This window comes from Schistocerca cancellata, chromosome 7, assembly GCF_023864275.1.
Source record: "Schistocerca cancellata isolate TAMUIC-IGC-003103 chromosome 7, iqSchCanc2.1, whole genome shotgun sequence".
Taxonomy (NCBI): Eukaryota; Metazoa; Arthropoda; class Insecta; order Orthoptera; family Acrididae; genus Schistocerca; species Schistocerca cancellata.
The window spans coordinates 413,007,103-413,030,258 of NC_064632.1; the positions used below are offsets into that span (position 1 = coordinate 413,007,103).

Sequence of the window (23,156 nt, forward strand, 5' to 3'; positions counted from 1 at the left end):
TGAATTTACTTTAAGCAAATGAGCAATTGATTTTATTTTTAAAATAACAACAATAAAATACGTATCAAGCCAGGAGAAGTCACTCACTAAGCTAAATACAGAATAAATGAAGTTGTGCACTCTTAATTTGTCCTGCATCTTTAGTTATTAAATTTGCCAGTGAAATTTTACGTTACTTTAAGTAGCCTCTGTTATGCAATACAAGAATGAACAGTTACTGAGCCAGAAAATTTAGACTGAAACTAGTGAGTACCAAATACAACAAACTGGCAGTAAATACCATATTTAATCAATTTTCATATTATTATGACACTCGGTGATTGTATGGAAAGGAAAGGGACCATGCTTGATAATAATGTCTGAGGAGGATGACAACACAGGTGTCCTACAAGTGTTAACTTTTGCAAATTATTATTCATGTTATTCTTACTTTGTGGAAGAAACATTGCTGGGCAAAGCCTCTACATTACTATGTTTGGCAGAAAACAGTCTTACGAAGTTGTAGCTGTGTGGGCAATAAAGAATGTAGCTGACGACAATGCCATTGTAGTTGTTGCTGCTGCTGCTGCTCCATGAGAAGCACCCCATGTCATCTCCAGAGCCACGGATATTTATGGGACAGGCAGTGGTTGGAATTGCAGCTTTCACTCCTGCCATGCTCTCAATACTCGCAGGTTAACGAATCAGGTGCATCTGCACTGCCGCGAGCATAGCTGCATACCACATCAGCAGGAGCACCCAACAAACACTTCCGCACACTTTCAGAACTCAAGCTCCTCTGCTTCCTCTCTGCCCACAATGTGACAGAGACTCTCCACATGCAAAGATAAACAATGGAACAGCGACTACCATTTTTTGTTGTTGCTATTGATACATTTCAGTAAAGTTCCCTTGGCTGTTACCCAGCAATTGTAATATTTTCATTATAATTACAGTCAATTATATACAGTCAAAAATAAATACACAAGTACATTGATTACATATTAAATATACAGGGTGGTCCATTGATAGTGAAAGGGGCAAATATCTCACAAAGTTAGCATCAAATAAAAAAATAAGAACAACAAAGTGATGGGGGAGCACAGATGGCGCTGTGGATGGCCCACTAGATGGTGCTGCCATAGGTCAAATTGATAGAAACTGCATTTTTTAAAAATAGGTACCCCATTTTTATTACATATTCATGTAGGATTTAAAAAAATATGAATGTTTGATTTGGAACATTTGTTTCGCGCTGTAATATTCTCACAAATGTAGCAGTGCACCCAATAGCACTGTGCACAAAATGTTACTTAAATTGGGTATGATAATCACTTGTTCAGTCATAATAATTACATGGAAGACATAATCTTGTTAAAATGGAACATGTAACAGTCGCAGAAATGGTATATATGGTGTTTAATTATGGTTATTATGATCAAAATGCCCAACAAGCTTGTGCTATGTATATTGATCATTATCCTGACAGACAGCACCCAAGTGTTGGGACCTTTCATCTGATAGTTAATGTATATACAGAAACTGGAAGGCTCAGCCAAAGAAGAAGCTGCAACCAAGAACTGCAACAAATGAAGATGTCCAAATAAATGTTTTAGCTGCAGTTGAGACTAATTCGCTCATCAGTAGCAGATAAATTGACAGGGAATTGGGAATTCTACATCATCATATATTTCACCCTTACCATATTTGTATGCACCAGGAATTGCATGGCAATGATTTTGAACATTGTGTAAATTTTTGCCACTGGGCACAAAATAAATTACAAGATGATAACAGGTTTTTTTCAAGAGTTCTGTTTAGTGACAAAGCATCTTTCACAAACAGAGGTAAGGTAAATCAGCAACAAGTGGGACATCAGCGACCCTGGCAGGTTAATGTATTGATTGGAATTATGGGAGGACACCTAATTGGCCCTTATTTTATCAATGGCAATCTAAATGAAGCAACATATGCTGATTTCTTAATTAATGTTTCACCGAGTCTACTACAAGATGTTTCACTTCATGACAGAATGGCAATGTAATTTCAACATGATGGATGTCCGGCACATAGCACGCATGCAGTTGAAGCGGTATTAAATACAATATTTAATGACAGGTGGATTGGTCATAGAAGCACCATACCATGGCCTGCATGTTCACTGGACCTTACATCTCCAGATTTCTTTCGTTGGGGAGAATTGAAAGACATTTGTTATCATAATCCACCGACAACACTTGAAAACAAGCGTCTGCAGATTATCAATGCATGTGCGACAATTACTGAAGGCGATCTACTCACTGTTGAGAGGACTTTTGTTATGTATATTGCCAAATGCATTTAAGTTGAAGGAAATCATTTTGAGCATGTATTACATTAATGGGGTTATTATGGTTGCTCACACAGTAACAGCATGCATTCCCATAATTTATGATAAGATCACAAAAGTAAATGAATCACATTGGAACAACAGAAATAAAGTCCAAATGTAACTACTTTTCGTGTTTTAATTTAAAAAACCACATTGTTACCAACTGATCATCTAAATGGGCGAGGTATATTATAAGTTTTGGAATATTACAGCACCATCCACCACAAAGTGAAACAAATGTTCCAAATCAAACATTCATATTTATTTATGTACTACACAAATATTCAATAAAAATGAGGGTACCTATTTAAATAAAATTCTGTTTCTACCAATTTAACTAGTGGGCTATGAATAGTGTCATCTGTTTCCCCCCATCATGCTCAAACAGATTTGTTCTTCTTTTTTCTTCATTTGATGCTAATTTTGTGAAATATTTTGCCCACTCAGTATCAATGGACCACCCTGTAGTTTCTGTAATACAGCATATGGCTTCAGAATCAAAAGTAGAGTGCAAGTTACCAATGAATATTAAATGTGTTGTAGTCTGAATTGACCAAAACTTTGCAATCCTACTCTATGAGAAATACTGTCACTGAAGCTGCTATCGTAACAGATCCAGCAAGTAGAGAGGTCTCTCCTGTACCCCTTATACTAATGATATCAACCAGTTACCCATTCATTTTAAGTGACTACATTTCACGGTCAAAATTTCATTTGTGATAATAATAAACAAGGCTCAATGCCACAGAGAGACAAGAGAAGAGGAGATGGACAGAGAGGGGGAGGGGAGAACATGGACAGAGAGAGGGGAAGATAGAATGAGGAGATGGAAAAAAACTGGGGGAGAGCAGGAGATGGACAGTAAGAGAGAGGAGGTGGAGGAGATATACAGAGGTGGGAAGAGGAAGTGATGGACAAAGAGAGGGAATGCTAAAGGAGGAAATGGGCAGAGAGAGGTGGGAGAAGGATATTAGGATGAATATACAATTCCCATACATATCTAGCAATTGTGGAGCATTGCGATGTTCACTAGTACCATATATCTTAAAGAAATATGTACAGCTTATTGTGGGGTGGTGCGTGGAGAATTCTTCTAGTTGTTGCCACTCTCAACACAGGCTCTCTAACTACAGTGTTGGCAACCAGAAAGTGATTAGCAAAAACGTGATGTCTGTAATTAAAGTTCAATGTGCCTACTCTGATGGAGAAATAAAGTTATTGATCATTGAAGTTCATTATGCTGAGGATTTAGGATTATGTCTAGGATTCATAGAAAATGCAATTTACTATAACAGTTTTCACTATATTCTGAAAATGAGAAAGAATAAAGTTTCTGACAAATGTTTACCCAAGCAATGCTACTATCAGCTATTGTACAATCAGAGTTGTTCAGAGTCTATTGCACAGATCCTATTATCCTTAGCTAATGAAACTGTTGAATAATTGTTATTGATGTAAATGTTCGAAGTGAATATCCACCAAAATCTGATGTTAATATCTATCAAATGCCACACTAGTAATGATAGAAGGTCTGTCCTGCTGCAACATGTGAAAATATGGCATAAGCAAACTGATAATAAATCACTGAAGTCATTCCACAACTAACACTTTACCACAATGCGAACTCATTGTTACATGCATACCGAGCTACATAATACGGCATCCAAGGCTGTTCCTTGCAACTGCACAAATGCGATGTGGCTTCCGACATGGAGTGCATGCTGATACGAATCTAGAAAAAAACTGGGACCTGATTCTAGCTCGCAGCACTCTTATTTATATAGCCAAGGTGCGGACCACTGAAGGTGCAGCCGACAACATTTGCCTTCCTGACTAGCCACTGGGGCTAGCAGAACACCACTTCAAGTTACTAAATAATTAATTGCTTCATTTGCTGAAGTCCAATGAAGTTCTCAGTTTAATTGTGTTATTAGCACATAGGTAAGTATCTGTAATAAAATTCTGATGTGGCTAGGTTAAATACTTTTGGTGAGAGAATTATTTTAGTTGCACTGCATGCAATAGATGAGCTCTGAACTTGACCTTTGGAGAGATGCTACAGATATATTTTTATAGCTGCCTTTCAGAAACTTCTCACATCTTTGTTATTATAGTGTATCTCCATTCTACCTAAATATAAACATCCTAGCTTTATCTAATCACTTACTTAATCTATCTTACTTCCGTTCTTTTAGGACACAAAAACAGAAAATCATGAATTTTGACCAAAATTTTACTTTGTGAGATCCAGCATGTTGTTTCCATTAATTTACAATGAAAAAGGAATCCGAATATAGACTTTGAAGTTTCTAGCTGCTTCCTGTTGCGCCGATGATTTTTACATAAAACGTGCAAATTTTGAAAACTGTTAAAGTTACTAAACTGAAACTTAACACATTATTATTTTAGCATCACTCCTGACATGCTATTAAATTTTCAGATCATTTACTTTACTTTTAAGGTATTGCGCAACATTTGTGACATCATAGCTAGTTATAGTGGACTAGGCTGCCACACAACGGAAAGAATATGAATTCTATATGGCATGAGTAGGCTGCTTCCCTATACTATGTCCATCAAAATGTTTCTTAGAAGCATCATGTAAAAATCTGAAGTAAGCTGGTCAAGAATATTTTGAAAACTTTTGCTGACAATGTTTCCCTTTTATAAGTAATGTGTATGTTTATATATTATATGTGTCAGTCCAAGTGTTTTTTAGTATATTGTATAAAAATGTGAAGTAAACTGCTCAAGAACTTTTCAAGATTTTTGGTAACAATATTAAACAATGTGTTGTCTTTATATAGTAGAATAGATTAAGGGGAAACATGTGGTGTTCCTGTTGGTTATAGATGACCAGCTCATTCATGATCTATGACTACAGGATATTAATTCACTCACCTTGATACTTATTCACACCCGCCAGTCTTGAAATGCTTGGATTTCACTTTTCAGGTTCTGCAGTAGCCACTGAATATGACACATCTAAAATTAGTGTGGTGTGTATTCATACTCTCAAATACAATGACTGTTAATATTAATACCTTGTTACAGGGCAAATCACAATAATCTCAGTGTGAGACATCAAACTGACAACTTTAGATACAACGACAGAATGAATACATACCCAACAGATAATGAGATTCTTCTCTTGTCTTTGATGATGCCATCAGTACTATCACATAGTATTACATTCCATGGTGTGCCCCACTCTCCAAGCCAACACCACAGTACAGAGTAAATGAAGAAGACAACCATAAATTGTGGTAAAGCTGCAGCCACTGTCCCACTTTGAAGATGCATGATATTCATCCATGTATAAATAATGTCAAAAACATGCAGACCATTTGCAATCCTAAATTACTCAACTAATTCAGACACGTCAGTTAGATAGACATTTGGTAACACAGCACTCTACCAAGGTGATATGTCACACCATAAACAATTTCATGAACTGTTATGCATAACACGCATAAACTTCTGAGTGCTCAAAAAAATGTACATTCAGTTATGTAGATACACACTGAAATTAGAGGCAATGATTGCCTGAATAATAACACAAACGTAGTTTACAGTTTATGATCTAATACAAATGTTCTGTGGCACTCATAATGATTAGGAAATACATGATATATCAACATAACACAAGCTATTATAAAATTGCATAAAGACAGTGGAAAAATGGCATGACTGGCATGTTTAGTGTGTGTGTAAAAAATTAGAATCTAGAATTTCAAAACCAATTTACCTGACATACATCTTGCTCGTACATAGAGAAACAAGCAGAAGTCAGTTTAAAAGTGTGAATAAATGTGCGAAATGTTTGAATTTTGCAATTAGCTGAATTAGTGTCACATTCTACACTAGCATGCCAAAGACAAACAAAGTAGCCTCTGTAGATTAGTAAAGATGAAAAACATGAGCTGTGAAAGAAAAGTATTGGTAAAAAAAGAAAGAGAAGAATACAGACATATAGAAAACACAAACTGCTGATGAAAAATAACAAATTAAATAATGAACCAGTCAGTGGGCAGTGACAGGCAGTAATAAGGGAGATTATTACTGACTAACATGAAGGGAATGGCAATCAGTAAGTACATGCTAAGGATCAAGTTCTCATCTGCAGAGTTCTGACACTTTTCATTTGTTTTAAAGGTTAGTAATCTAGACATATTTATGTTGTATCCCTTAGAGATTAGAATCAATAAGAATGTGTAGGGAAGAGAATGATGTTGGATACCGGATTGACAGTTCTGTACTATGTTCATGTTACGAGCTTCAAAGAGTTGCACATTTTCCAAGGTAAACAAAGTAAGAGCATAAATGTCATTTTCTTTACTCACTTCTATACTGTGTACAAAAAACTGAGTATAAAGGTATTAAAGTCAAGTAGTTTGAGAGGGTAGGACACACTGGTTAGTCAATAAAAAGCACAATTGTAATCAGTATAGATAGAGGAAGGATTAACAACTTCCATTTCTAACATTATTTAGGCTTATGATAATGTGAGAAAACCTTGTTAGGTGATTAGAAATCCGAAAAGTCTTAGCTAAGTCCTCCCCAGCTATTATCAAGTTGTCACTGCTCCATTCTGAGCATAATTTTTACATTATATCACCATGAGAGTATGTATTCATACATATTAATTCTTTCCATTGAATGCACAATTTGTAGCAATAGCTAAAGGACTTACACTGAACTTCTCTGTACTGTTTTCAGGTGAGGATCCTGTGTTAACTGTAAAAAGGGGTCCTGGGGCTGCTATATCATGGGCTCTTGCTTCGAAGAGACCAAACATACAAGCTGATTTGAGGCAAGTGAATGTACCAAATGTTTGCTACATTTTCATTTTTCTCTGTCACCAATGACTGTTCCAAAGAGATTGTTTATTGGTACTACTTTCCACCAGTTCCAGAAATAACTGCTGGCATAGTTGTGTTCATGAAATCCTCCCCACTCCACCAAGAGTGTCTTTCTGCCGTCCACCTAACCTTCGTAACCTCTTGGTTCATCCCTATGAAATCCCCAAACCACCTTCCCTACCCTCTGGCTCCTACCCTTGTAACCGCCCCCGGTGTAAAACCTGTCCCATGCACCCTCCCACCACCACCTACTCCAGTCCTGTAACCCGGAAGGTGTACACGATCAAAGGCAGAGCCACGTGTGAAAGCACCTACGTGATTTACCAACTGACCTGCCTACACTGTGATGCTTTCTATGTGGGAATGACCAGCAGCAAACTGTCCATTCGCATGAATGGACACAGGCAGACAGTGTTTGTTGGTAATGAGGATCACCCTGTGGCTAAACATGCCTTGGTGCATGGCCAGCACATCTTGGCACAGTGTTACGCCATCCGGGTTATCTGGATACTTCCCACTAACCCAACCTATCCGAACTCCGGAGATGGGAACTTGCCCTTCAATATATCCTCTCTTCCTGTTATCCACCAAGCCTCAATCTCCGCTAATTTCAAGTTGCCGCCACTCATACCTCACCTGTCATTCAACAACATCTTTGCCTCTACACTTCCGCCTCGACTGACATCTCTGCCAAACTTTTTGCCTTTCAGTATGTCTGCTTGTGTCTGTATATGTGTGGATGGATATGTGTGTGTGTGTGTGTGTGTGCGCGAGTGTATACCTGTCCTTATTTCCCCCTAAGCTAAGTCTTTCCGCTCCCGGGATTGGAATGACTCCTTACCCTCTCCCTTAAAACCCACATCCTTTCATCTTTCCCTCTCCTTCCCTCTTTCCTGACGAAGCAACCGTGGGTTGTGAAAGCTCGAAATTTTGTGTGTGTGTTTGTGTGTTTTTTAATTGTGCCTATCTACCAGCGCTTTCCCATTTGGTAAGTCATGGAATCTTTGTTTTTAATATATTTTTTCCATGTGGAATGTTTCTATCTATTTTACTGTATGGAATTTCTATCATTTAATTCTGCAGGTACAGATACCCTTTCCTGTAATAACTTTCAACACCATTTCCTCACAAGAGATGCAATTAATTTTGGAGCACGTCAGCTTTAGACAATTTTCTGAACAGTTTCATGTTACATGACCATGTGCTTTTCTAATACAAAGAAAAATACAAAGAAAAAATGTTTTATGTTCCCATGTGAATACCTATTTCTTCTTTCTATTACATTTCTGTACACATTATGGATGTGTAGCTCTAGCTCATATGATCCCAGGAAAAAATATCATATATTTTTTGTAACTTGCCTACCAATACTGTATTGATAAATCTCAAACAGTACAGATCACCAAATATAAATAACATTACTTTATATTCATTGAATCTTTTATTATATTAAAAAATATATAATAAAATATTTACAAGATGGTTACTGGGTTTCCCTAAGGCATATGCATAGCATGTGTGTATTTACTGAGCTCATACCTCTAAGTTCAGTTGTGTAAAGGAGAGAGAAGTTGTTTTAGAGTTTATTCTGTTATTGATATTGATATTGGAGGTGCCAGATGCATCCATGAGCAACTGAGTTAATGTTTGTGCATTGATGGAGAAGACATATTGAGGTATTAACAAAACTGAGAGAAAATATATGGGTTCTCTTTCATAGTTAGAAGAACAAAGAGAAAACAACAACATAATGTATTCTGACTCAGATGTATGAGTAATTGACAACATGGTAGAAAGAGGATGTAAGATAAAAAAAACACTTAAGTTAAAAAGCATTTAAACCCATGAAAACTAATGTAAAATTAATAAAAGTATAGAAAGTTAATAAAAACAGATGTCAGTTCTGGAGATGTAAGTTAAAGATTGGGATAGCTATTTCATTTATGACTTGACGAATCCACTAATTTTTTTTTTCTGGTTATGACTTAAAGGATAACATGAAAATCAGTTCCCTAAAAGCAACAAAAACATATTTTACTGGGTCTCTCGAAACATATGTTGATACCTTATGTTAAAAAGTTTTATTCTTATTCAGAATTAATGACCACATTGTTTGTTTTGTTAAAAAGTTTTATTCTTATGCAGTACTAATGATTACATTGTTCATTTTATATCTTTTTTTCCCTTAATCTCTTTCACAACAGACTTTCAATTATTTAAGATGAGAGTATTTCAATTTTCTTGATACTTACTGTGCACAGTTTCTTGATCTCACTGTTATGGCCATACAGCAGGGCAGTGAAGCAGCCAACGTATGCTCTACCTAATGCCTTCTATGCAACAAAAGGGAAACGCTCGATAGCCTGAGTAAGTATTTCCTTTCTTCATCCTAGGTTTTTTTCTTCTGAGCAAAGCAGACACATTTGTAAACATTAGTGTAAAATGATTTCATTTAGCTCTGTGATGTCTACACAAAAAATAAGTAGCTGGTATGAACTTTGATTAATTGAAACAAGCTCTTTTTACATCTTACTGTCTTTAATAAAATAGCTGGGAGTCCCATGGAAAAAAATTATCTGATAATGATAGTCAAACATCGGCAACAAAGTATCCACATCAATCAGGCTTAATTAAGAAACGAAAAATAAAATTTCCTGGGGTTGTAAGTGGTAACTCAGTTTCATTATTCAGCTGGAACTTACATGAAAATAATGGAGAGAAGTTTACCAAGAGCATATAGTAGATGAGAAATGTAATTCTTCCCGAAAATGTTCCAACATTATGGATCAGGTTTCCTTTATTAAGGGATCTGCAACATTCACACTGGAAGCCAAGAAAAAGGGTCACTGATGTGTGGGATAAAAATATCTTGTGCTATGAAGAGAGAGTGTTGTTTAGTACAAAGAATTAGCTCTAATTAAGATTTAAAAATTTAATAAAGTAGTATTGCAAGATTCTTCAGCATATCATCAAAAAAAGAAACAAAAACTATGTACCTAGCTCAAAAAAATTCAAAATTCCAAGAACGAGGCAGGGACACTTTGGACCATTATTGACCATGATACAAATAAACTTGCAAGGCAAATGATATCAAACATTCAGATAGCAGTAACAGTGAAGCAGATGACAAGCAGCTCAAATCACTGACTACTAAATTCAAAGGATTTTTCTTAACAGTAGCTGAAAACATAGTGGAAAAATTGTCCATCAAAAGAAGATCCAGTAAACTTACAGTGACAGGCAATGCATATCCATCAAAAGACATCAGTTTTGTCAACTCACCTCTTAGAGAGCTCCCAACGAACTGTGAACTTTCGCAAGGTGCATATACAATACAGATAGCCATACCCTAGATGCAGCCATGTTTTAGGGCTACCTGTGGAGAGCCATATGAAAATATGCTTTCACAAAAGGGGCAGCAGACTTTTCAGTAGTTTTAGGGTCACCTGTATGGATTGTTGAGAGATCTGGCCTAATGATTTGATCAACACTGCCTTGCTAGGTTGGTACTGCGAATGGCTGAAAACAAGGGAAAAATAGAACCATGTCATTTCTCAAGGGCATGCAGATATACTGTATGGCTTCATGATGATGGTAACCTCCTGGTTAAGGTATTCTGAAGATAATATAGTCCCCAATTCAGAAATATAGTCCGCTATTCAGATATCAAGGTGGAGACTATTCAAGAGGATGTTGTCCTCAGGAAAAACAAGTCTGGTGTTCTATGGGCTGGAGTGTGGAGTGTTAGCTCCCTTAATCAGGTAGGTAGGATAGAGAATTTTTAAAAAAGACATATATAGTCAGAATTAATGAAAATGCAGTAGGAGGAAGATCAGAACTTCTGGTAAGGTGATTACAGGGTTATGAACACGAAATCTTATAGGGGTAAGGCAGGAATATGTCTAATAATAACACAGAAAATAGGAATGCTGGTAAACTACTATGAACAGCATAGTGAACACATTATCATAGGGGACAGATACGCTATAGTAGTGCAAATTAATATGCCAACCATATTAGGAAAAGGATGGATTACTTCTCAGCATAAAGATGACATGTTGAGTTGCAGACAGGCACAATGAAAAGACAGTTACGCATTTAGCATTTGGGTAAAGCCTTTTTCAGGAAAGAAAACACACACATTCATGCAAGTCAGCACACATCATGCACATATGACTGCTATCTCCAGCAGACAGAAATTGAATGAAAGCAGCAATCTGGAGAGGGCAGGGAAATGGGAGGGATAGTATGATAGGGGTGCAGGGAAAAATGAGTACTGTCTGTTGAAATGTGCAAGGACTAGATAGTGGTGTGATAAGATTGCCAGGTGCAGCATCAGGAGGCTGGGAGGTGGAGGGGGAGTGGGGAGGGTGAGCAGAAAAGAAGAGGAACAGGGAAGGGGAAAAGACAGCGCTGTGCACTGCCAGTGAGCTGCATACAATAAGGGTGAGGGGACATGTGAAATGACAGGTGGTGATAGGGCAGAGGGGGTGGAAACTGTTGGGTGAAAGGTGTGTGGATAGTAGGTTGCCATAGGTTGAGGCAGAGATAATTTCATAAGTGAAGAATGTGTTGTAAGGATAACTTCCATCTACACGGCTAAGAAAAGCTGTTGGTGGAGGGTAGGATCCAGATGGCCCAAACCATGTTGTACAAAGGACTGCAATACCACCCATACAAAATTCAGATAGGAAAAAACTGAATGCAGGTGACCTCACAAATAGACTACGCTTTTGCTGGAAGTTGTTGAAACTCACGAACAACAACCCAATCCTATGCAACAATCTGAACATGAGTGATGAAGCCAATTTTATTTCTCAGGTTTTGTTAACAAGCAAAGCTTTATATACTGATCACATCAAAAACCTGAAATGGTTCATGAAATGCCACTTCATAGTCAGAAAGTGGTAGTGTGGAGAAACCTATCATTATTTGGAACCATGGGGCCTTACTTCTTTTAAGATGATCACAGTGATGCTATGTCCACATGTTCACATGTTGAACCATTTCCTAGTATGACAGCTTGCCGATCTTCCTGTAATTGCAAACACAATGTTCCATGTGCTATACCTCATAGCATTCCATTAGTATGGTACTGAACATCTTTCGGGTCATCTCATTTCCAGGCCTCCAAGATCCCCTGACCTTTCAACATGTGATTTCTTCCTTTAGGTTCATTTAAATGTTAGATATTCAATTGTGACCCTTCACACAATATCCAAGAACTGAAGGATCAATTTAGGAGGAAGTTAATTGAATTCCAGTGCCAGCCCTGCAAACTTCTGTAAATGACTTTAAAAAGTGATTTGAATTTTAAATTGCAAGCACTTAAATTCATATTGTATTTCTTTTATATTGCTCCACCATGCATATTATAAAGGGAACAGGAAGTTGATGATGATGATATGGGAAATATAATGCTGTGGGAAGAATTTAACAGGGCACTCAAAAGCTAAAACTGAAACAAAGCTCCTGGAGTAGACAACATTCCCTCACATTTATTGAGATCCTTAGGATAGCCTAGTATGCAAGATATATGAGACCGGTGAAATGTTCTTGTTTTCAAGAAGAATTCAATAATTCTTATTCCAAAGAAAGCAGGTGGTGACAGGCATGGATCTTACAGAACCATTAGTTGAGTTAGTCATAGTTGCAAAATACTGACACAAATTATTCACAGATTAAGAGAAATACTGGTAGAAGATAACTTCATGGAAGATCACTTTGGTTTCCAGAGAAATTTAAGAACACAAAAGGCAATACTTGCCCTACAACTCATCTTAGATGATGAGATGAAGGAAGGCAAATTTATGTCTCTGGTGTTCATATATTTGGAGAAAGCTGTTGATAATGCTGTCTCAGTATAGAATGAACAATGTTTTTAAAAAGAAGCTGTAAGCTGAACATAAACAAAAGTGAAACAAGGGTAATTAAATGTAGCTGAATTAAATTAGGTGATCCTGAGGGGATTAGGTTAGAAAATGAGGTACTAAAAGTAGTAGTTCAGTTTTGCTATTTTGGGTACAAAATAACTGACAATGGCCAAAGTACAGAGGATAAAAAATGCAGACCAGCAATAACAAGAAAAGTGTTTCCGAAAAGGAAAAATTTTTTAGTATTGAGTGTAAACTGAAATGTTAGGAAATTTTTTCTGAAGATATTCATCTGGAGTGTAACACTGTATGGAAGTGAAACATGGATGGTAACTAGTTCAGACAAGAAGAGAGTAGAAGCTTTTAAAGAATGTTGTAGATAATACAGGTTGACTGAATAAATAGAGGAGATATACTAAGATGAATTTGGGAAAAAAGAAATTTGTAGCACTTTGTGACAAGAAAGGATTGACTCACAGAATGTATACTGAGGCATCAAGGATACATCAATTTGGTGATAGAAGGAAGTGTGGAGGTAAAAATTGTAGAGGCAGACCATACTTGAGTACAGTAAGCAGGTGCAAAAAGGCTTCAGTCGAAATAGTTATGTAGAGGTGAAGAGGCTTACCAGTTTTCAATATGATGGACATAACAACAACTGTTAGAGAATTCACAAACATGGTCTGGTCATTAAAAAGTAGTAACTTTTGTTGCTAGAATAGTTTGTTAGCGAAAGTACTAAATTTTTGTGGTGACTTGCAAGTGCCATCCTTGAGCTGCTTTTTAATGAGTCAGTGCATTTACTGAAAGTCTTAAGTATGAAGTAGCAACAGTAATATACAAAAGTGGTGATAAGTGACTGACCTCTAATTATAAACCGATGTCCATTCTTAATACGTTCTCACAGATTTTTGAGAAGATAGCTTACAGCTGAATACTGTATCATCTTTTCTGAAAATAACCTTTTAACAACAGCTCAATTTGGCTTTTATACAGGCACTTCTAGTGAGCAGGAAATAAATGATCTCACAAATTCAGTTCTGGTTCAGCTAATAAGAAAAATTAACTTTTTTGCATTTTCTGTAATCTTGCAAGAGGCTTTGACTGTGTAGATCAGACTGTGTGAAAGCTGTCCCAAAGGGCACAGGCAAACCTCCGCTTGCTCACAGGCAGTTGCAGCTAGTATAGGCTATCCACCAGGTGACCCAACTGTACACATTTTGTGTATTGGTGAGACATGTGGCCACCCTTGTCCGCTTACATTCTACTGGTGCAGTAACATCACGTAGGCTATGGCTCACCAGCTTGACTGCCATCACTTTGGCTGTTTACCCATCCATACCCTCCTGTGTTTCATTATCTACATTGTGCTGTTCCAGTTTGTAAGCTGGAACAATCTAATGTAGATAATAAAATACTTCTTTTTCTTTGAGTTATTGGTTTTCTTGCCACCATGAATTCCTCTCCTGTAGCAACCTACATCCTGAATTATTTGCTGAATGTAATCTAGTCACTGCTTTCCTCTACAGCTTTTACTCACTACAGCTGCCTCTTGTGCCATGGAAGTTAGTCCATGGTGTTTTAACAGATGTCCTACCATGTATTCCTCTCTTTGCTGATTCTCCAGAAAACCTCTCATTCCTTACTTTATCAGTCTACTTAATTTTCAACATTCTTCTGTAGCACCACATCTCAAATGGTTCAATTCTCTTCTGTTCAGTTTCCCACAGCCCAAGTTTCACTACCATACAATGCTGTGCTCCCAACACATATTCTCAGAAATTTTTTCCTCAAATTAAGACCTACGTTTGACACTAGTACACTTCTCTTGGCCAAAAATACCAACTTTGCCAGTGCTAATCTGTTTTTGATGTCCTCCTTGCTATGTCCATCATGGGTTATTTTGCTGCATAGGCAGCAGAATTCCTTGACTCCATATTTTGTGATCACCATCATGATTATAAGTTTCTCTCTGCTCTCATTTCTGCTACTTCTCATTACTTTCCTCTTTCTTTGATTTACTCTCAATCCATATTCTGTTCTGATTTGACTGTTTGTTCCATTCAGAAATCCTGTAATTCTTCTTCACTTTCACAGAGTATAGCAATGTTATCAGTGAATCTTATTGTTGATATTTGATATCCTTCACTTTGAATTTTAATTCCACTCTGGAACCTTTCTTTTATTTCTGTCATTGCTTTTGATGTATAGATTGAACAATAGGGGCAAAGGACTACATCCCTGTCTTATAACCTTTATAATTCGAGCACTTCATTCTTGGTCTTCCACTCTTTATTGTTCCCTCTTGGCTGTTGTAAATATTTTATATTACCTGTCAACTATAAGCTGATCCCTATTTTCCTCAGAATGTCAAACATCTTGCACAATTTGATGCTGTCAAATGCTTTTTCCAGGTCAACAACTCCTATGAGTGTGCTTTGAGATTTCATTAATCTTGCTTCCATTATCAACTGCAATGTCAGAACTGCCTCTCTGTTGCCTTTACCTTTCTTATTGCCAAACTGACCATCATCTAACAGATCCTCACGTTTCTTTTCCATTCTTCTGCGTATTATTCTTGTCAGCAACTTGAGTGCATGAGCTACTAAGCTGACTGTGCAATAATTCTCACACTAATCAGCTTTTGCAATGTTCAGAATTATGTGGATGATTTTTGCCCAAAAGTCAGATGGTATAATGCCAGACTCATATATTCTATGCACCAACATGAACAGTCATTTTGTTGCCACTCCCCCAAGTGATTTTAGAAATTCTGACAGAATGCTATCTATCCTTCCTGCCTTATTCCATCTTAAGTCTTCAAAAGCTCTTAGAAATTCTGACTCTAAGAGTGGGTCCCCTATTTCTTCTATATCAATTCCTGTTTCTTCTTCTATCATGCCATCAGACAAGTCTTTCCCTTAAAGAGGCCTTCATTATACTCATTCCACCCATCAGCTCCCTCCTCTACATTTAACAGTGGAATTCCCATTTCACCCTTAATGTTAACAACCCTGCTTTAAATTTCACTGAATGTTGTTTTGACTTTTTTGTATGATGAGTCAGTCCTTCTAAAATACTATTAGGGTAACTTAAATGGTAGGCTATTAAAGTTCTCCTCATTGTACCAGTGCAGTCATATCTTAACATTAGATACAGATTGTCATGTTAGCAAATGATACTAAATATAGAAGATTAATTTCAGAGTGGGAAAACATTAAGTTTGGTGCACCACAGGTTTCAGTGCTTGCTTGGCTCCTGTTCTTGGTCTACATAAATGATTTATCTTTGTCACTGAGGAATTCTTCAAAAATTGTAATACTTGCTGGTGAGACAAGTCTACTGCTAGAGGGCTCAAACACACCCATATTAGTCACAATCAGAACAATACTGGAACAGGTTTACAACTGGTATACAACCAACAGCTTATTACTCAGTCTTACAAAATCTCTCCTATTCTCAACTAAGACTTTTGACAAAGCATTTATCTAACATTATATATACCACTATCAACTCTCTATATACTGGAAAAGTTAAGATCTTTGTAATACAAACATTTAAGTAATGTGGAATATGTATTCCTGAGTGGCTAATGGGGTACACTTTTACTTTCTTTTTGCATATTTGGGGATTTTCAGCTTTCTGCCTGAAGTTCACTGGCATGGAACTATAAAACTCCATTTCAAAATCTAGAGGAAGTTGCTTAGGCAATGTGGAAATTATTTTTGCTTCTCATATTGTGGTTGTTACTTGCTGAATTCATCCAAAACTCATTCTAGTTGTTAACCACAGATACTATAAGGGAGTAGGTTTATGTGCATTGGCATGTAACTCTAAGAATCCCTAGGTGTGAAGGCACTTCTGCAAAATGTTCATTTATCAACTTTTCACAATATTCTTGTTGCACACTTTTGTAGAATAAATATTTTTCTTGCCTTAGCTGCAGCTGCCTTAAGATTGTGTCATGGGACAGAAGTCAGTGAAAGTATACAAATTATGCTAGTAGTCCTGTTTGCAAGTTTAGACAGTGAGAGAGATTTCTGAGTGCAAAGCAGTCAGAACAGAGTTTATTTTTCTTGGATTAACTAAACTACGTACTGGTGGTTATTTATTGGATTAATAATTTGGATGTGAAGGTATTTCATACATGGAGCCTCATCAAATGTGTGCCCACTGATCTCTATTTCTGGGATCTATATGGGATTTTTTACTTCTTTGGAGCTGCATTATATAAGTCTTTGTTTGATAAAGAGTTAAAGTGTTTGCTGTGAATAACTTGTATACCTGTTCATTATTTTCCAGGTGGTGTCTGGTCTGAATTTCTTATGCCTATTTATCAGTATACCTGTCTCATCAGCAAACATCGCCATTTCTGAAGAATCCTCCAACATCTTGGCTAATCATTTATATTAATCCATAACAATAGTGAACTGAGCACCAAACTTGTGGGATACTACATTTAACATTTCCCCACTCTGAATTTTGACTTATTCCTGTGCTAACATTTGTTACTGCGGCCCTCTGCTTTATATTTTAAGATGCTTGGGGAATGTCTTTAGTTTCTATAGTGGAATTGTAAGCCCTAAAAAAGGGCCTTGATAAGATCACAGAAAATGTAAACAAGATATTTTTCTTGTTAGTTCATGCAGAACCAAATATGTGAACTCATATATTACTTTCCCAACAGAGAAGACTTCACAGCAGTCTAAAACAGCCATTGTTAAAAGGTTATTCTTACAAAGCTGCTTCAGTATTCTGTGGTAAACTATATCCTTAGAACATTTTGGGAAAATGAGAAGGAAGGGACATTAGATTGTAACACACTACCTGAGAACTAAAGAGATAAAGTGCAATTTATGACATTTTTGCTGGACTTAATATCTGTAATACCCACACATTTCATTTATTGATGTGGGATGCTAATAGTACTCTGGTTCATGGTCAGTTTCAGTAGTGTTACAAAGGTGCATGCCCATTTAAGACTGTCAAAATGAGCTGCTGGCTGGAATATGACTGGTGCTCTATACAAACAAATGAAGCACTGTGTGGATATTACAAAATCAGTCTTACATTGGGACTGGAGAGACTGGACATGTGCCCTTCACCTCTGAGACACAGAATTTGAGGCCATCTGGTCATCTCAATTTTTATTATCATGTGCTTCTAACATCTACTTCAGTCTTTCAGAAAATACCCCTGTTCTTGTCAGTTAGATACAAAGACAACTCAAGGGGGCCATTATCACATCAGCACAAGATTTTAGAAGTTTGTTTGAAATACTATCAACAGCAAGAAGATTCACAAATTTCAGTGGCCTGGAGATTTTTGTGGTCTTGTTTACAGCTGAGTTGGCAAAACTGATCTTACCTGGTAGAGTACACAACATCTGTACAAGTTTTACAAGCTGTGACATTGTGCAAACAAAACAGTGACCAGAATATAGAATAAATTTCTTTTACTTTACTTTAGGACAGCATTTATCTGAAACTGGTCATTCTATAGGGAGCATTGAGAACTGAATGCGTATTCTCCACAGAGTGGAAAAAGGCCGTGCTCTTAATTTGTTAGAGGAGCTTGAAATTTATAAAGCAAAAAAGGAAGAACCAACAAAACTGCTTAACTGGCTGAGCAATTTCATGCCCATTGCCTACTTTTTCTTTGTTTGACATTTTATTTTAATCACTGAATGCCTCTGTTATATATAGTTTCACCTAGTATACAGTGCCTTACACATTTACTCCATTTTCGTATCTTGTTCGCATAACTCTAATATTTTCTTGTTCCTTTTCTGTTTATATAATATAATGCATTAACTAGATAATCTTGTTCATGCACTGGTATGGAGTTTTATCATTCTTTCCTTGAAAAGGCATGCTGCAGGGTATGAGGGGCCCTCTAGTGGTCATGTTCCTCTAACCACTTCTCACCAATGCGTAATTCTGGCATTACCACTAACAGAGGTCACTGATTATGTGCAGCAGTATGTTTTCTTTCATTCTGGGTTCTTTAGCTATTTGTTTTATAGTTTTTATATTATTTGGTGCACTATGAAAGCTGTTTATTATTTATTTCATTATCTATAATATTGACACTTGAGCATATGTCAATTATTGTCTCTTAACTCTTCCTCTTTTTAACAATCTGACTTTTGTCATGCTTTAATTTCCTTGCTTTTTATTACTGTAATGCCTCTTATACCTTATAAGTCAATTACAGACTTTACCGACTGTATCCCCCCTGTATTTTATGTTGTTCTATTAATCATTGAAGACTTGTGTATGCCTACAGTAGAGGCATATGGTGAACTTACAACACAAATTTCTTGTGGCTACTGTATGGCAGTTTGTTTTGAACAGTAGTGCTGCTGAAAAGATGGCACTTGTTATTATTTATATATATTTGACAATGCTGGTGCTGATTTTTCATTTATCATTTGACAATGCCATTATGGCTGCAGTATATTAGGACATTGTCTTTTAGAGCAGATCTGAAGATGGTCATTATAGGCTAAAACCAGTAATCTGTTGACAAAAAGTTTGTGAGCATAGACATAAAGTAATGGAAATTTAATCTGTACAAGTAGTAGTCTGTTGCTTTGAAGTATTAACAAATTCAAGGGCAAATAATACTTATTACACTCTGTCAAACACTTTGTGCGAAGAACGATATGCAAATGATATTAATCTGCATAAAATCATAAATGATATAAGTTCTGCTTATCTTTATTTTAATGTTCAGTAATTTTGTTTGTTCCTACATGTGCTTGGGAAATTTAAACACATGTTTGGTAAAAACTGCAAGGAAATTCAGCATTTCCTTCTAGTAATTCTGGCGAAAATCAAGTGTCTGAGATCAAGTTTGTGTTTCAATTGGGGTGGGGGGGAGGGCAAGAAGAGAGGGGAGCAATGTTAAGGGAGTGATTTCTTGCATTTGAAAGCAACAGTATTTAAATTCCAGTTTGGCCATTTTAATTTTGTATTTTTTTCTCACACTCGTGAGTTTAATTAGTAATCCTGGATAAGGTCATGGTTGATTTCTTTCCCCATCACTTTTGTCCTACAATGTGTAATAGGTGTTTCATTCTGCTATTGTGTTCTATGATTCACTACATTATTGTGAATTTTATTCTTTCCAATTTAATATTAGAGAAACATTGTGAAACAATGTTGGAGATCATAACCAAATAATTACATTAAGAATAACAATAAGTGCTTGTCATAGTTATTAAGTACATTGATCTATGCATTATCTTTCAATACAAATAATCCCACCTTAAACCCATGTATAATTTAATTTTAGAGATGCCCTCAAGCTGGGATCTATGGTCTCTGGACCAATTTCATCAGTATATTTTTGTAGCTGTGAGTGAGTGGATAATTATTAATACAAAACTCTATGTGTGAATCAGTGAACGAAGAGTGTAATGGCAGATGTTCTTGTATTCTCTTTTCTCCATTCTGTTTTCCTTATAATAATATTCCGCAATATTCTTGTGTGAGTGAATATAGATATATATGTTTCAAAGTGACTGAAGCGCAGCCTGTGGTGTTATTCATTCCTTCTTAGGATTCTGTCTTTGAATGGTGTATTATTTTCAGCAATATGTCAAAGCACTGGCCCTAACTCAACATCATAACATGCAGAGTTGTAGAGCAACTGACATATAATGTTGTCGTTTGATCTTTCCTGAGTGGAGGTGTTTTATGCTGATAAGGCACCACTTATTCTCACCGATTTAATTAATAACATTTTACTATTCAGATTGTTCTGGTCTCAATGGAATGGGAAAGATGGTATTAAAATTACAGTGGTGGCTTTTTCTACAAAAGTTCTACTGCGCTTATCTTATTTTTATTTTTTTTAATTTTTTCACTGACAAAAACAGTCTATAAACCAAAGAAAAGATATTGATTCTCAAAATTCAAAACCCATCAACTGCTTTTTAATAGCTGATTTACCTTAATACATTGATGGTTGCAGTATTATTTAATGGGCTGCCCCTATTTGAATTAGATCATTGGTACAAAGAAAAATTGATAAATATTTTACTTTCTGCTTCCAACTGAGCTATCCAACCATGAATTGTGACATACCCTCACAGCTTTACTTCTGCCATTGCCTCATCTCCTACTGTAAAACATCATGGAAGTTCTCCTGCATATCTTGTGGGACCAGCGCTCCTGGAAGAAAGGATATTGTGTAAACATGGCTTAGGCACAGCCTGGAGGATTGTTACCAGAATGAATTTCCACTCTGCGGCAGAGTGAATCTGCAACAAAGTTTCAGTTTTCGAACTTATTGCTTGTTAAATGCTGGTAAACTTTTTGTACTATCCCAGTTGATGTGTTTCTGTCCAATAACTAAAATATATAATTTCGCTAAATATCACCATAACTCTTGATGTGTAACATGTACACTGTTCCTTGAGTCTGAATCTCGCTTCACCCCCCCCCCCCCCCCCCCAAATTGCTTTCGCTTTCTAACTGTTGTTGCAATAGCCATTACAGTTGAAATTACAAATGTAAAAGAGCTCAATACAATAGCCTTTCACCAGTTGAACTAAACAGCAACTCATCAATGCAAATCAAAAGCAATATTTCTTTTTCTGTTAATGAGATAATTATGTCAACTGACAGGCAACACTGTGAGCCAAAGAAGTTGGTCTTCATGCAATTAAAGATTCACACTGTGCATTCATATAAAGGCCAGCTTCAAAGAATGTCTGTAATTTACACAGTTGCACTTCACCCAGCTGACGTCTCATTAACTGGGCATAAATCATAAGAAACTCAAATTGGAAAATCAGTTTTTGTAATTAACAATGATTAATAAATGTATAGAATACATATTATAGCTCTCACTACCTTCTGTTTCTGTAGACCATATTCTGTGATGCTAAAACCTTATACATGATCTACATCTACATCTACATCTTCATGGATACACTGCAAATCACATTTAAGTGCCTAGCAGAGGATTCATTGAACCACCTTCACAATTCTCTATTATTCCAATCTCATATAGCTTGTGGAAAGAATGAACACCTATATCTTTCCATACAAGCTCTGATTTCCTTATTTTATCATGGTGATCATTCCTTCCTATTTAGGTCTGTGTCAACAAAATATTTTCGCATTTGGAGGAGAAAGTTGGAAACTGGAATTTTGTGAGAAGATTCCATCACAACAAAAGACACATTTCTTTTAATGTTGTCCAGCCCAAATCCTGTATCATTTCTGTGACACTCTCTCCCATGTTTCATGATAATACAAAACGTGCTGCCTTTCTTTGAACTTTTTCGATGTACTCCGTCAGTCCTACCTGGTAAGGATCCCACACGGCGCAGCAGTATTCTAAAAGAGGACAGACAAGCATAGTGTAGGTAGTCTCCTTAGTAGGTCTGTTACATTTTCTAAGTGTCCTGCCAATAAAACGTAGCCTTTGGTTAGCCTTCCCCACAACATTTGCTATGTGTTCTTTCCAATTTAAGTTGTTCGTAATTGTAATACCTAGGTATTTAGTTGAATTTACGGCTTTTAGATTAGACTGACTTATCATGTAACCGAAGTTTAATGGATTCCTTTTAGCACTCATGTGGATGACCTCACACTTTTCATTATTTAAGGTCAACTGCCACTTTTTGCACCATTCCAGTATCTTTTCTAAATCATTTTGCGTTTTGTTTTGATCTTCTAATGACTTTATTAGTCGATAAATGACAGTGGCATCTGCAAACAACCAAAGACGGCAGCTCAGATTGTCTCCCAAATCATTTATATAGATAAGAAGCAGAAAAGGGCTTATAACACTGCCTTGGGAAATGCCAGAAATCACTTCTGTTTTACTCAATGAGTTTCTGTCAATTACTATGAACTGTGACCTCTCTGACAGGAAATCACAAATCCACAGCCACATAACTGAGATAATATTCCATAAGCACGCAATTTCACTAAGAACCGCTTGTTTGGCACAGTGTTAAAAAGCCTTCCAGAAATACAGAATCGATCTGAAATCCCTTGTCAATAGCACTCAACACTTCATGTGAATGAAGAGCTAGTTGTGTTCCACAGG

The 23,156-nt window shown here is 36.5% G+C and overlaps 1 protein-coding gene across 3 annotated transcripts in view; it reads left to right on the forward strand.

Annotated features, from left to right (window-relative positions):
• Positions 1–23,156, forward strand: part of LOC126092316 (uncharacterized) — a 187,573-nt gene that overhangs the window by 158,972 nt on the left and 5,445 nt on the right. Inside the window, exons 6-7 of one of the 3 annotated variants that reach the window (XM_049907846.1) lie at positions 7,070–7,163; positions 9,474–9,579. In XM_049907846.1, the coding sequence (XP_049763803.1) occupies positions 7,070–7,163; positions 9,474–9,579 (200 nt within the window). The remainder of the gene's footprint in view (positions 1–7,069; positions 7,164–9,473; positions 9,580–23,156) is intronic. The other 2 variants (XM_049907848.1, XM_049907849.1) reach the window with 2 other exon arrangements.